At 51.1% G+C, this 14,544-nt stretch overlaps 1 protein-coding gene across 5 annotated transcripts in view; it reads left to right on the forward strand.

Moving 5' to 3' along the window:
* LOC144485991 (uncharacterized) overlaps positions 1 to 13,311 on the forward strand; it is a 54,175-nt gene extending 40,864 nt beyond the window's left edge. For all 5 annotated transcript variants that reach the window (XM_078204091.1, XM_078204092.1, XM_078204093.1 and 2 more), the window contains one exon: positions 6,982 to 13,311. In XM_078204091.1, the coding sequence (XP_078060217.1) occupies positions 6,982 to 11,470 (4,489 nt within the window). In that variant the 3' untranslated portion in view covers positions 11,471 to 13,311. The remainder of the gene's footprint in view (positions 1 to 6,981) is intronic.
* The last annotated feature ends 1,233 nt before the right edge of the window (positions 13,312 to 14,544 follow it).

The following is a 14,544-nucleotide window of genomic DNA, read 5'->3' on the forward strand; positions in this document are numbered from 1 at the left end:
GAGGCAGTGCAGCAGAGGTTCACCAGACTGACTGCTGGGATGGCAGTATATTGTCCCATGAGGAGAGTTGGAACAGACTGGGCCTGGGTTCTCTACAGTTTAGAAGAAAGAAGAGTGATCTCACTGAAGAATACAAAATTCTTCGATGGCTCAGCAGGGTAGATACAGGGAGGATGGAACCAGAGGGGGACACAGTCTCAGCGCAAGGGGTAGTTCATTTGGGACTGAGATGAGGAGCAATTTCTTTGCTCTGAGGATGGTGGCTCTTTGGAATTCTCTGTCACAAAGAGCTTAAAGCTCAGTCTTTGAGGACATTAAAGACTGAGATGGCTCGATTTACAGATAGTAAAGACATCAAGGGAGATGGGGAAAGTGAGAGAAGCTGCTGTTGAGGGAGGGAAACAGCCTCTCCGCACCCACCCTGTCGAGCACCCACCCCCTCTCAGCACCCACCCTGTCGAGCACCCTCCCATCCACAGGATATGATATGTTTCAATAAGATCACTTCTCATTCTTCTAAACTCCAATGGGGTACAGGCCGCAACCTGCTCAAACATTTCTCCGTTAGACACGTTCCCTTCACCCCAGGAATCAGCCCAGTCAACTTTCTCTGAACTGCCTCCAATGCGAGTGTATCCCACCCTCGGTAAGGAGACCAAAACTCTGCACAGCACTCCAGCTGTGGAAACACCAATGCCCCGTACGGTTGTGGTGAGACTTCCTGTCTTTTATACTTCAGGTGTGGTTTCACCAAGGCACTGTACAGCCGCGGTAAAACCCTAATCTTTCACCTTGCAAATGTATGAATTCTGAACAGGAGTAGACCACTCGGCCCCTCCAGCCTGCCCCCCCCCCCATTCAATAAGATCATGACTGATCTGACTATAACCTCAACCCCACATTCCTACCGACCCCAGATAACCTTTCACCCCCATACCCTTTCACCCCCTTCATTAATCAAGATGCTATCTCGCTCCACCTTAGAAATATTCAAAGACTCTGCTCCCACTGCCTTTTGAAGAAGAGTGTTCCAGAGGTTCTACCCTCTCAGAGAAAACAATTCTCATCTCCGTCTGAAATGGATGATTCCTTATTTTTAAACAGTGACCCCCTAGCTCTAGATTTTCCCAGAAGAAGAAACATCTTCTCCATGTCCACCCTGTCAATACCCCTCAGGATCTGAAAGGTTTTGATCGAGTCGCCTCTTAGTCTTCCAAATTCCAGCGGATAGAAACCCAGCCTCTCCAATCCTTCCTCACAAGACAACCTGCCCATTCCTGGTATTAGTCTGGTAAACCTTCTTCCAAAATAGAACATAGAACAGTACAGCACAGAACAGGCCCTTCAGCCCACGAAGCTGAAGATTGACATCTTTCCTTAAATAAGGAGGCTAATACTGTACACAATATTCCCGATGTGGTCTCCCCAAAGCCCTGTACAACTGAAGCATAACCTCCCCACTTTTGTAACTTGAACCCTTGGGGACGAGTGACCATAATCATAGACTCCCTACAGTGCAGAAGGAGGCCATTCGTCAAATCAAGCCTGCACCGACCACAATCCCACCCAGGCCCTGTTCCTGTTATCCCACACATTTACCCTGCTAATCCCCCTGACACTAGGGTTAATATAGCATAGCCAATGCACCTAACCTGCACATCTTTGGACTGTGGGAGGAAACCGGAGCGCCCGGAGGAAACCCACGCAGACACGGGGAGAACGTGCAAACTCCGCACAGACAGTGACCCGAGACCAGGAATATGGTAGAATTCTTTGTCAAGGTGGATGGTGATGGAGTTCATTCTGAGACCAGGGTCCTGAATCTCAATAAAGGGAACTATGGTGGTATGAGGCGTGAATTGGCCATGACAGACTGGGAAGCATTATTGAAAGAAAAGACAGTGGATAGTCAATGGCAGCCATTTAAAAAGAAATAGGTTAGAATCATAGAATCCCAACAGCGCAGAAGGAGGCCATTCGGCCCATTGAGTTTGCACCAACCATAATCCCACCCAGACCCTTTCCCCATAACCCAATGCATTTACCCGAGCTAGTCCCCGTGACTCTAATGACCAATTTAGCATGGCCAATCCAGCTATTCCACACAGCTTTGGACTGCAGGACGAAACCCAAGAAACCCATGCAGATGTGGGGAGAACGTGCAAACTCCACACAGACAGTGACCCAAGCCGGGAATCAAACCTGGGTCCCTGGCACTGTGAGGCAGCAGTGCTAACCACTGGAGGTGAACTTCAGAGGGTGCAAGAGTGGCAAAGGAATTGTGGCTGAACCATGGCTTACAAGGGAAATTAGAGATTGTATCAGATTCAAGAAAGAAGCAAACGCACTGGCAAGAAAAAGCAATAGGCCTGAGGATTGGGAGCAGTTTAAAATTCAGCAAAGGAGGACCAAGGGATTGATTCAGAAGGGGAAGATAGACTATGAAAGTAAGCTCGTGGGGAACATAAAACCTGACTGTAAAAGTTTCTGTAGGTATGTAAAGAGACAAATATTGACAAAAATGAATGTAGGCCCCTTACAGTCAGAAACGGGAGAATTCATAACGGGGAATAAAGAAATGTTTGAGGAATTAAATTTGTACTTTGCTTCAGTCTTCACAAAGGCAGGCATGAATAATGTACCAGACGTTCTGAGAGAAACAAGTTTTAGAAAGGAGCTGAAGGAAATCAGCATTAGTAGAGAAATGGTGTTGGGGAAATTGATGGGATTGAAGTTGGATAAATCTCCAGATCCTGATAATCTTCATCCCAGAGTACTTATGGAAGTGGCCCTGGAAATAGTAGATCCATTGGTGGTTATTTTCCAAAATTCTTTGCACTCTGGACTGGTTCCTACAGATTGGAGGGTAGGTAATGTAAGTCCGCTATTCAAAAAGGGATGTAGAGAGAAAACAGGGAACTACAGACCAGTGAGCCTAACGTCGGGACTGGGGAAGTTGCTAGAATCCATTATCAAGGATTCCATAACTCGGCATTTGGAAGGCAGTGGTATAATCAGACAAAGTCAGCATGGATTTACAGAAGGGAAATCATGCCTGACGAATCTATTGGAATTTTTTGAGGATGTAACTAGTAGAGTTGACCGAGGAGAACCAGTGGGTGTGGTTGATTTAGACTTTCAGAAGGCTTTCGACAAGGTCTCACACAAAAGACTGCAATGTAAAGTTAAAGCACATGGGATTGCAGGTAATGTCTTGAGATGGATAGAAAGCTGGTTAGCAGATAGGAAGCAAAGAGTTGGCATAAAGGGGTCTTTCTCTGATTGGCAGTCAGTAACTAGTGGGGTTCCGCAGGGATCTGTGCTGGGACCCCAACTGTTCACATTATATATTAATGATTTGGAAGAGGGAACTGAATGTATTATCTCCAAATTTGCAGATATTAGAAAGTTGGGTGGGAGGGTGAGCTGTGAGGAGGATGCAGAGATGCTTCAGCATGATTTGGACAGGCTGAGTGTGTGGGTATCTGCATGGCAGATGCAGTATAATGTGGATAAATGTGAGGTTATCCACTTTGGTAGCAATAATAGGAAGACAGATTACTACTTGAATGGGTGTAAATTGAGAGGGATGGATTTTCAGCGAGACCTTGGAGTCCTCGTGCATCAGTCGCTGAGAGTAAGCGCGCAGGTACAGCAGGCAGTGAAGAAGGCAAATGGTATGTTGGCCTTCATAGCGAGAGGATTTGAGTGCAGGAATCGGGATGTTTTGCTGCAATTGTACAGGGCATTGGTGAGGCCACACCTGGAGTATTGTGTGCAGTTTTGGTGTCCTTATCTGAGGAAGGATGTCCTTGCTATAGTGGGAGTACAGCAAAGGTTTACCAGGCTGATTCCTGGGATGGCAGATCTGTCATGTGAGGAGAGACTAAAACGGTTAGGATTATATTCACTGGCGTTTAGAAGAGTGAGAGGGGATCTCATAGAAACTTATAAAATTCTAACAGGTTAGACAGGGAAGATTGAGAAAGAATGTTCCCAATGGTGGGGGAGTCCAGAACTAGGGGTCATAGTTTGAGGATAAGGGGTAAACCTTTTAGGATTGAGGTGAGGCGAAATTTCTTTACCCAGAGGGTGGTGAATGTGTGGAATTCACTCCCACAGAAAGTAGTTGAGGCCAAAACGTTGTGAGATTTCAAGAAGAAATTAGATATTGCTCTTGGGGCTAAAGGGATCGAGGGATATGGGGGGAAGGGGGAATCAGGATATTGAATTTGATGATCAGCCATGATCAGAATGAATGGAGGAGCAGGCTCAGAGGGCCGAATGGTCTCCTCCTGCTTCTAGTTCGTATGTAATCAATTCCCCTCACAAACAATAATGTTCTATTAGATTTCCTAGTTACTTACTGAAGCTGTAGCCTTTTGTGATTCAAAAGGGAAAGCAGTGGCATAAGAACATAAGAAATAGGAGCAGGAGTAGGCCATCTAGCCCCTCGAGCCTGCCCCGCCATTCAATAAGATCATGGCTGATCTGATAGTGGTTTAGTTCCACTTACCCGCCTGATCCCCATAACCCTTAATTCCCTTATTGATCAGAAATCTATCTACCTGTGACTTAAACATATTTAACGAGGTAGCCTCCACTGCTTCAATGGGCAGAGAATTCCAGAGATTCACTACCCTCTGAGAGAAGAAGTTCCTCCTCAACTCTGTTCTAAACTGACTCCCCCTTATTTTGAGGCTGTGTCCTCTAGTTCTTGTTTCCTTTCTAAGTGGAAAGAATCTCTCTGCCTCTACCCTGTTGAGCCCCTTCATTATCTTATATGTCTCTATATGTCTCTATGAGATCTCCCCTCAGCCTTCTAAACTCCAACGAGTACAGGCCCAATCTACTCATAAGCTAACCCCCTCATCTCTGGTATCAACCTGGTGAACCTTCTCTGTACTCCCTCCAAGGCCACTATATCCTTTCGCAAACAAGGGGACCAAAATTGCACACACTACTCGAGTTGCGGCCTCACCAGTACCTTGTACAATTGCAGCAAGACCTCCCTGCTTTTATACCTCTCGCGATAAAGGCCAACATTCCATTTGCCTTCTTGATCACCTGCTGCACCTGCAAACTGAGTTTTTGCGATTCATGCCCAAGGACCCCCAGGTCCCTCTGCACAGTAGCATGTTGTAATTTTTCACCATTTAAATAGTAGTCCATTTTACTATTATTCCTTCCAAAGTGGATAACCTCACACTTGTCAACGTTATACTCCATCTGCCAGATCCTCGCCCACTCACTTAGCCTATCCAAATCTCTCTGCAGACTTTCCACATCCTCCACGCAATTCGCTTTCCCACTCATCTTTGTGTCATCCGCAAACTTTGTTACCCTACACTCGGTCCCCTCCTCCAGATCGTTTATGTATATGGTAAATAGTTGAGGCCCCAGCACCGATCCCTGCGGCACGTCACTAGTCATCAACTGCCAACCAGAAAAGCACCCATTTATTCCGACTCTCTGCTTCCTGTTAGATAGCCAATCCTCAATCCACGCTAACACTTTACCCCCAACTCCGTGTACCCTAATCTTCTGCAGCAACCTTTTGTGAGGCACCTTATCGAACGCCTTCTGGAAATCCAAAAACACCACATCCACTGGTTCCCCTCTGTCAACCGCACTCGTTACATCTTCATAAAAATCCAGCATAGTGCTGTTGTCATTGAACATAGAACATAGAACAGTACAGCACAGAACAGGCCCTTCGGCCCACGAGGTTGTGCCGAGCTTTATCTGAAACCAAGATCAAGCTATCCCACTCCCTATCATCCTGGTGTGCTCCATGTGCCTATCCAATAACCGCTTAAATGTTCCTAAAGTGTCTGACTCCACTATCACTGCAGGCAGTCCATTCCACCCCCCAACCACTCTCTGCGTAAAGAACCTACCTCTGATATCCTTCCTGTATCTCCCACCACGAACCCTATAGTTATGCCCCCTTGTAATAGCTCCATCCACCCGAGGAAATAGTCTTTGAACGTTCACTCTATCCATCCCCTTCATCATTTTATACACTTCTATTAAGTCTCCCCTCAGTCTCCTCCGCTCCAGAGAGAACAGCCCTAGCTCCCTCAACCTTTCCTCATAAGACCTACCCTCCAAACCATGCAGCATCCTGGTAAATCTCCTCTGCACTCTCTCCAGCGCTTCCACATCCTTCTTATAGTGAGGTGACCAGAACTGCACGCAATATTCCAAATGCGGTCTCACCAAGGTCCTGTACAGTTGCAGCATAATCCCACGGCTCTTAAACTCCAACCCCCTGTTAATAAAAGCTAACACACTATAGGCCTTCTTCACAGCTCTATCCACTTGAGTGGCAACCTTTAGAGATCTGTGGATATGGACCCCAAGATCTCTCTGTTCCTCCACAGTCTTCAGAACCTTACCTTTGACCCTGTAATCCACATTTAAATTTGTCCTACCAAAATGAATCACCTCACATTTATCAGGGTTAAACTCCATCTGCCATTTTTCAGCCCAGCTTTGCATCCTATCTATGTCTCTTTGCAGTCTACAACAGCCCTCCACCTCATCCACTACTCCACCAATCTTGGTGTCATCAGCAAGTTACTAATCTAGCAAGATTAGTAATCTAGAGACCCAGGGCAACGCTCTGGGTACCTGGGTTCAAATTCCACCACGGCAGACAGTGACATTTGAATTCAGTACAAATCTGGAATTAAAAGTATAATAATGACCATGGAACTGTTGTCGATTGTAAAAACCCATCTGGTTCATTAATGTCTGTATCTGGTCTGGCCTACTCCTGATTCTCAACCCACAGCAATGTGTTCTACTCTTAAACACCCTCAGGAATGGGCCGTGAATGCTGGCCCAACCTGTGACGCCCACAAAAAAACAAATGCACTTGGACTCCCAGATCCATGTGCGTCTGCAGTTAAAGAGCAGTGTTGGAGATGGTCATTATTTGGCACTAATCTCTCTCTCTTTGTGTTGCCAATACAGATGTGAAGTTTGCGGGAAGCGATTCGCTCAGTCAGGGAAGCTGATGATTCACCAGTGCATCCATACGGGAGACAAGCCTTTCAAATGTGACAGCTGCGGACGCTCCTATAACCGGTTGGACAACCTACGAAGGCACCAGCGCACCCATCTGATCGAGCGACCATTCAAGTGCCCCGTCTGTGGCAAGGGTTTCACCGACTCCTCCTGCCTGCTGGCCCACCAGCGCGTCCACTCCAGTGAAAAGCCGTTCAAGTGCAGTGTCTGTGGCCGTGGCTTCACCCGCTCAGCCAAGCTGGCACTGCACCAGTGCCTGCATACTGGGGAGCGGCCCTACCGCTGTGGTGAGTGCGGCAAGAGCTACAACCGCTCAGAGAACCTCAAACGGCACCAGCGCAGCCACACCCGGGCTCGCAAGGCACTGCGCTGCCTTCTCTGCCAAAAATCCTTCAATCTCTTCTCCACCTTCCTGGCACACCAGGCCAGCCACACCGGTGAGAAGCCCTTCAAGTGTCCTGTTTGCCAGAAGGGCTTCGGCATGTCCTCCTCTCTGCTGGCTCACCAGTCCATCCACACTGGCGACAAACCATACTGCTGCCAGACATGCGGCAGCAGCTACAACCGGCTCGATAACCTCCGGAGGCACCAGCGCAGTCACCAGGGAGCCCCCACTGACTTGAGGTGGGAGACCAGGGGCCGGAGGAAGGCCAAGAAGCCACTGCCCACCGGGGCTGAGCCCGGGCACCAGGCCGGAAGCTGGGCAACACCCAGCAAAGCAGGGGATGACTCGCTTTCACTGCAGACAGACCCAGTCATTCATGTCCAGACGCGGTTTCGGTGTGATGTCTGTGGGGAAACATTCAAGGAGCCCTCGGCGCTTCAGACGCACCGACTAACACATTCCGAGACCGCGTATCGATGTGACATCTGTGAGGAACTCTTTCCTGATCCGTCTGCGTTTCAGGAACACCGGCTAACGCATGCCGAGACTGCGTATCGATGTGACATCTGTGAAGAACTCTTTCCCGATCCGTCTGCGTTTCAGGAACACCGGCTAACGCATGCCGAGACCGCGTATCGATGTGACGTCTGTGAGGAACTCTTTCCCAATCCGTCTGCGTTTCAGGAACACAGACTAACGCATGCCGAGACCGCGTATCGATGTGACGTCTGTGAGGAACTCTTTCCTGATCCGTCTGCGTTTCAGGAACACAGACTAACACATGCCGAGACTGCGTATCGATGTGACGTCTGTGAGGAACTCTTTCCTGATCCGTCTGCGTTTCAGGAACACCGGCTAACGCATGCCGAGACTGCGTATCGATGTGATGTCTGTGAGGAACTCTTTCCCGATCCGTCTGCGTTTCAGGAACACAGACTAACGCATGCCGAGACCGCGTATCGATGTGACATCTGTGAGGAGCTCTTTCCCGATCCGTCTGCGTTTCGGGAACACCGGCTAACGCATGCCGAGACTGCGTATCGATGTGACGTCTGTGAGGAACTCTTTCCCGATCCGTCTGCATTTCAGGAACACCGGCTAACACATGCCAAGACCGCGTATCGATGTGACGTCTGTGAGGAGCTCTTTCCCGATCCGTCTGCGTTTCAGGAACACCGGCTAACGCATGCCGAGACTGCGTATCGATGTGATGTCTGTGGAGACAGTTTTTCTGAGCTTTCTGCACTTGAGACACATGGACTGACCCATGCCGAGACTGCGTATCGATGTGATGTGTGCGGAGAGCTCTTCCCCGATCCGTCGGGCCTCCAGACGCACCAACTGACCCATGTTGAGACCTCCTACGACTGCAATGTCTGTGGAATGAGCTTTACCGCACCATCTGCCCTCCAGAAGCACCGGCTGATTCACGCCAAGAGACCGGTCCACCGATGTAATGTCTGCGGCAAGTCTTTCAAACAATCGTCCGATCTCCTGGTGCACAGCTATGTCCACACTGGTGAGCGGCCGTTTGGCTGCACCGTGTGTGGCCGGAGCTTCACCAAAGCAACCTCTCTCCGTGCGCACCAGGCGATCCACACTGGCCAGAAGTCTTATTGCTGCCACGCCTGCCCTAAGAGCTACAACCGGCTTGACAACCTGCGTCGGCACCAGCGGGTGCACCTGGGCGACCGGCCATTCCGCTGTACCGTCTGTGGCGACAGCTTCATCTCCTCAGCTCTGCTGCGTGCTCACCGGGCTGGCCACAGCTATAAGTGCCAGGGCTGCGGCGAGACTTTTGCCCGGCCAACCTCCCTGGCTGAGCACCAGTGCCCTGGGGCGGCACAGCCTCCAGAGAGTAGGGGTGACGGGGAAGAGGATTCTGGTGCTGCCACCACTGCCGAGCCGCTGCCTCCCTCCCCACCTGACCAGGTCATTCACGTGGCCACGCGGTTTGAGTGCGAGGTGTGTGGCCAGGCCTTTGCGGATGCACGTGACCTCCAAGCTCATCGGCCCCACCACCTGGAGAGATCATGTGAGTGCCTGGAGTGCGGAGAGATCTTCAACAGCAGGGCTGCCCTCCAAGAACACTGCACTATCCACACTGAACCCTCCTACCAGTGCGGTGTGTGTGGAGAGATCTTCAACGATTCATCCTCACTCGAAGCTCATAAACCCATCCACTCTGAACCCTCCTACCAGTGCGGTGTGTGTGGAGAGATCTTCAACGATTCATCCTCACTCGAAGCTCATAAACCCATCCACTCTGAACCCTCCTACCAGTGCGGTGTGTGTGGAGAGATCTTCAACGATTCATCTTCACTGGAAACTCATAAACCCATCCACTCTGAACCCTCCTACCAGTGCGGTGTGTGTGGAGAGATCTTCAACGATTCATCTTCACTGGAAACTCATAAACCCATCCACACTGAACCCTCCTACCAGTGCGGTGTGTGTGGAGAGATCTTCAACGATTCATCCTCACTCGAAGCTCACCGGGTGATGCATGTCGAGCGAAGCTTCAAGTGCAGTGGATGTGGCCAAAGCTTTGAGAGCCCCTTGGCTCTGTCCTCCCATCACTGCAGGAACATAGGGGCCAAGCCCTTCCGATGCCTGCTGTGTGGCAAAGGGTTCAGCCAGGCCATTTCTCTGAGGAAGCACCGCTGCCCCAGCCCAGGGGATAGACGCACCTTCCGCTGGGCGGTGGGTAGCAACCGGCTCAATCAGCCTCTGCCGCCCCCCATTCCTCGAGGGGCACGCCTCTCTAGCCGCCCCCGGGAGCGCTGTTTCAAATGTGACGTCTGTCCCAAGAGCTACAACCGGCTCGACAACCTGCGCCGGCACCAGCGGGTGCACCTGGGCGACCGGCCATTCCGCTGTACCGTCTGTGGTGACAGCTTCATCTCCTCTGCATCACTACGAGCTCACCGGGCTGGGCATGGCGCCCGGGGTGGTTACAAGTGTGAGGCTTGTGGCGAGACCTTTGGCAGCGCCGCCTCGCTGACTGAGCACAGGTGCAGCCAACCCTTCAAGTGGTCAGTTGAAGAGCCCCCAGTGGTTGATGCCTCCCCGCCTTCCTCCTCCTCCTCCTCCCCCCATCCAGGCCTCGGGGTCCGGGAAGCTCCCGGGAGCCTCCCTGCCGCCCTCTCTGTGCAGCCAAGCCGGCCGTTCGAGTGTGACGTGTGTGGGGAGAACCTGAGTGATGCTTTCTCCCTGCAGACGCACCAGCTCCTCCACACCTGGGAGAAGCCATTCCGCTGTGACCTCTGCGACCAAAGCTTTGAGGATTCCTCTTCCCTGACGGAACACCAGCTCACCCACGTCACTGAGCCTGAATCCCCCGCCCAGTATAAATGTGGGCAATGCCAGGAGAGCTTCGACAACCTGTCTTCCCTGACAGAACACCAGCTCACCCACGTTCTGGAGTCTGAGTCCCCCGCCCAGTACAAATGTGGGCAGTGCCAGGAGACCTTCGACAATCTGACCTCACTGGGCCAGCACCAGCTGCTCCACACCTGGGAGAAGCCATTCCGCTGTGACCTCTGCGACCAAACCTTCGAGGATTCCTCTTCCCTGACGGAACACCAGCTCACCCACGCCACTGAGCCTGAATCCCCGAGGCGGTACGAGTGTGGGCAGTGCCAGGCAAACTTTGATGGTCTGTCCTCGCTGCATGCTCACCAGCTCCTGCACGCTTGGCAGCGTGCTCCCTTCAAGCGCGAGCAGGACTTTGAGGAGCTCGCCCCGAGCGAGCAGGGGCTCCCAGGCTGTGAGTGCCAGGCATGCGGCGAGCTCCTGGCGGATCCTGCTGCCCTGCAGGCTCACCGACACCTGGTTCATGGGCAGGAGCCCCCTGCCCCTTCCTCCCGTGAGAAACCCTACCGGTGCTCGATCTGCCAGAAGACATTTGCGCTTCACTCGGCGCTAAGGGCTCACCAGACCATCCACACCGGAAACAAGCCTTACCGCTGCGATGTGTGCGCCCGCAGTTACAACCGACTGGACAACCTCCGGCGCCACCAGTACTCCCACCTCAAGGCTGCCCGTTGATGGATGGTGCAGCGTCGATTACTCTGGACTCAGCAGCAACCCGGTGAGACCGGGAGTGTGCCTTGACCATCTCTCCGAGCCGGGAATGGACAAGGCAAAGCTGGGGATGAATTGGCCAGACATCTGTCCAGCACAAAGACTATGGACCCTCATCCCTGGAATCCAGCGTTGGCGCCAGTGCTCCTGTGCAAAGACCAGGGGAGAATTGTGGGGGTGGGGAACAAACTGGGGAAGGTTTGAGTCTGATCTGTGATGGACCTGATTGGGAAGAACTACAGACAGGAAGATGGAGGGAGCTTTACTCTGTATCTAACCCCGTGCTGTCCCTGTCCTGGGAGTGTTTGATGGGGACAGTGTAGAGGGAGCTTTACTCTGTATCTAACCCCGTGCTGTCCCTGTCCTGGGAGTGTTTGATGGGGACAGTGGAGAGGGAGCTTTACTCTGTATCTAACCCCGTGCTGTACCTATCCAGTCAGACAGTCTCAAATCTCTTCACATCATTGGGTTAATTTATGGTACATTGGCAAGAAGGCAATTGTTTAGGTGGTGTCAGGTGTGAGAGAATTATTGACTGCAGCTCAACTAGGGGAACTCACTCCTTGACTTGTTTCCCTTTGTGGAACCTTCAACTCCCACTGAAGACAAAATTGGACTAAAGATTCCTCTGAAAAATGACAGCTCCAACAGTGTGGTGCTCCCTCAGTATCATCCCTCTGACAATGCAGTGCTCCCTCGTTATTTACCTTCTGACAGTGCGACACTCCCTCGTTACTGACCCTCTGACAGTGCGACACTCCCTCAGTACTGACCCTCTGACAGTGCAGCACTCCCTCAGTACTGACCCTCTGACAGTGCGGCACTCCCTCAGTACTGACCATCTGACAGTGCAGCACTCCCTCAATACTGACCCTCTGACAGTGCAGCACTCCCTCAGTACTGACCCTCTGACAGTGCGGCACTCCCTCAGGACTGACCCTCTGACAGTGCGGCACTCCCTCAGTACTGACCCTCTGACAGTGCGGCACTCCCTCAGTACTGACCCTCTGACAGTTGGGCACTCCCTCAGCACTGACCCTCTGACGTGCGGCGCTCCCTCAGCACTGACCCTCTGACAGTTGGGCACTCCCTCAGTACTGACCCTCTGACAGTGCGGCACTCCCTCAGTACTGACCCTCTGACAGTGCAGCACTCCCTCAGCACTGACCCTCTGACGTGCGGCGCTCCCTCAGCACTGACCCTCTGACAGTGCGGCACTCCCTCAGCACTGACCCTCTGACAGTGCGACACTCCCTCAGTACTGACCCTCTGACAGTGCGGCACTCCCTCAGCACTGACCCTCTGACAGTGCGGCACTCCCTCAGTACTGACCCTGACAGTGCGGCACTCCCTCAGTACTGACCCTCTGACAGTGCGGCACTCCCTCAGTACTGACCCTCTGACAGTGCAGCACTCCCTCAGTACTGACCCTCTGACAGTGCGGCACTCCCTCAGTACTGACCCTCTGACAGTGCGGCACTCCCTCAGCACTGACGCACGGACAAGCTCCCTTGACAGTTGAACATACTGTGAGAGCGAGCCGACTGCAGGCTTGGTGAATGGTGGGAGTGTCAGAGGGAGTACGGAAAGGATGTCACTGTTAAACATGGTCAGGTTGTGAGGTACTGGGATTGACAGCTGTTTGGCTGGCAATTTCTATATTTAATATAAATGGATATATTTACATGTTACATAAGAGGTTAGATTAGTTAGTGTGGGACACACGTTTGGCATTCTTTCCCACATCCTGTATGTGGCATTTTTGTTTCTGGTGGTTTCTCTCCCGGCAAAGAAATGTCATTAAAAATTTTAAAATAACTCACCGTTGTATCTGGGTTTCTTTCAATGTGTGAGGTCATGATCAAGGGGGAATGGCGACATTCCTTATTGGTGCTGTCCCAAGGGCCAGGGGACAGTGTTTGCCCGCGGTTTCCTGAGGGTGAGGGGACAGCCTTTACGTGTACTCTCCCCTGGGGCAATCCTTCCTGGGGCAAACCCCTGCCCTGTTATGTCACAGGGTGTGGAATTGGAAACAGTGTTCATGTTTTAAGAAGTATCAAAACCCATTTCCACGATAGATGCCAAGATTGTTTCAAAGGGATTCCCAGCCTCTCTTGTAAGTCATGCCAAGTGCAGAGAGGTGGAATAGTTTCTGGTCTGTGTTCTTATGTTTGTGGTTCTGCGAGGAAGGAGGAACTGCTGAAATTCGGTTCTGGGGAATGATTGGAGACAAATGGATCAAGTGTCAGGAGGGGAGCATTTAGAGAACAGTGATCATAACATAAGATTAAAGCAAAATACTGTAGATGCTGGAATCTGAAACAAAAACAAAATGCTGGAAAATCTCAGAAGGTCTGACAGCATCTGTGGGGAGAGAATAGAACCAATGTTTGTCAGCTCTGATGAAGGGTCATCTCGACTCAACTGAAATTTTCCAGCATTTCTGTTTTTGGATCATAACATACAGTTCAGGTTGACTGTGGAAAGGGGCAAGGAATGATCCAGAGTAGGAATAATTAATTGAGAGGTGGGTGGGGGTGCAATTTCAATCGGGTGAAGCTGGACCTGGACGAGGTAAATTGAAATTAAAGATATAACTGTGAGATGCAGAGCTGGGCTGAGAGGTGGCAAATGGAGTTTAATGCGGAAAAGTCTGAAGTGATTCACTTTGGAAGGAGTAACAGGAATACAGAGTACTGGGCTAATGGTAAGATACTTGGTAGTGTGGATGAACAGAGGGATCTGGGTGTCCATGTGCATAGATCCCTGAAAGTTGGCACCCAGGTTGATAGGGTTGTTAAGAAGGCGTACGGTGTGTTCGCTTTTATTGGTAGAGGGATTGAGTTTCGGAGCCAGGAGGTCATGCTGCAGCTGTACAAAACTCTGGTGCGGCCGCATTTGGAGTATTGCATGCAGTTCTGGTCGCCGTATTATAGGAAGGATGTGGAAGCATTGGAGATTTACCAGGATGTTGCCTGGTATGGTGGGAAGGTCTTATGAAGAAAGGCTGAGGGACTTGAGGTTGTTTTCATTAGAGA

The sequence above is a fragment of the Mustelus asterias genome, unplaced genomic scaffold (assembly GCF_964213995.1).
Source record: "Mustelus asterias unplaced genomic scaffold, sMusAst1.hap1.1 HAP1_SCAFFOLD_261, whole genome shotgun sequence".
NCBI classification, from domain to species: domain Eukaryota; kingdom Metazoa; phylum Chordata; class Chondrichthyes; order Carcharhiniformes; family Triakidae; genus Mustelus; species Mustelus asterias.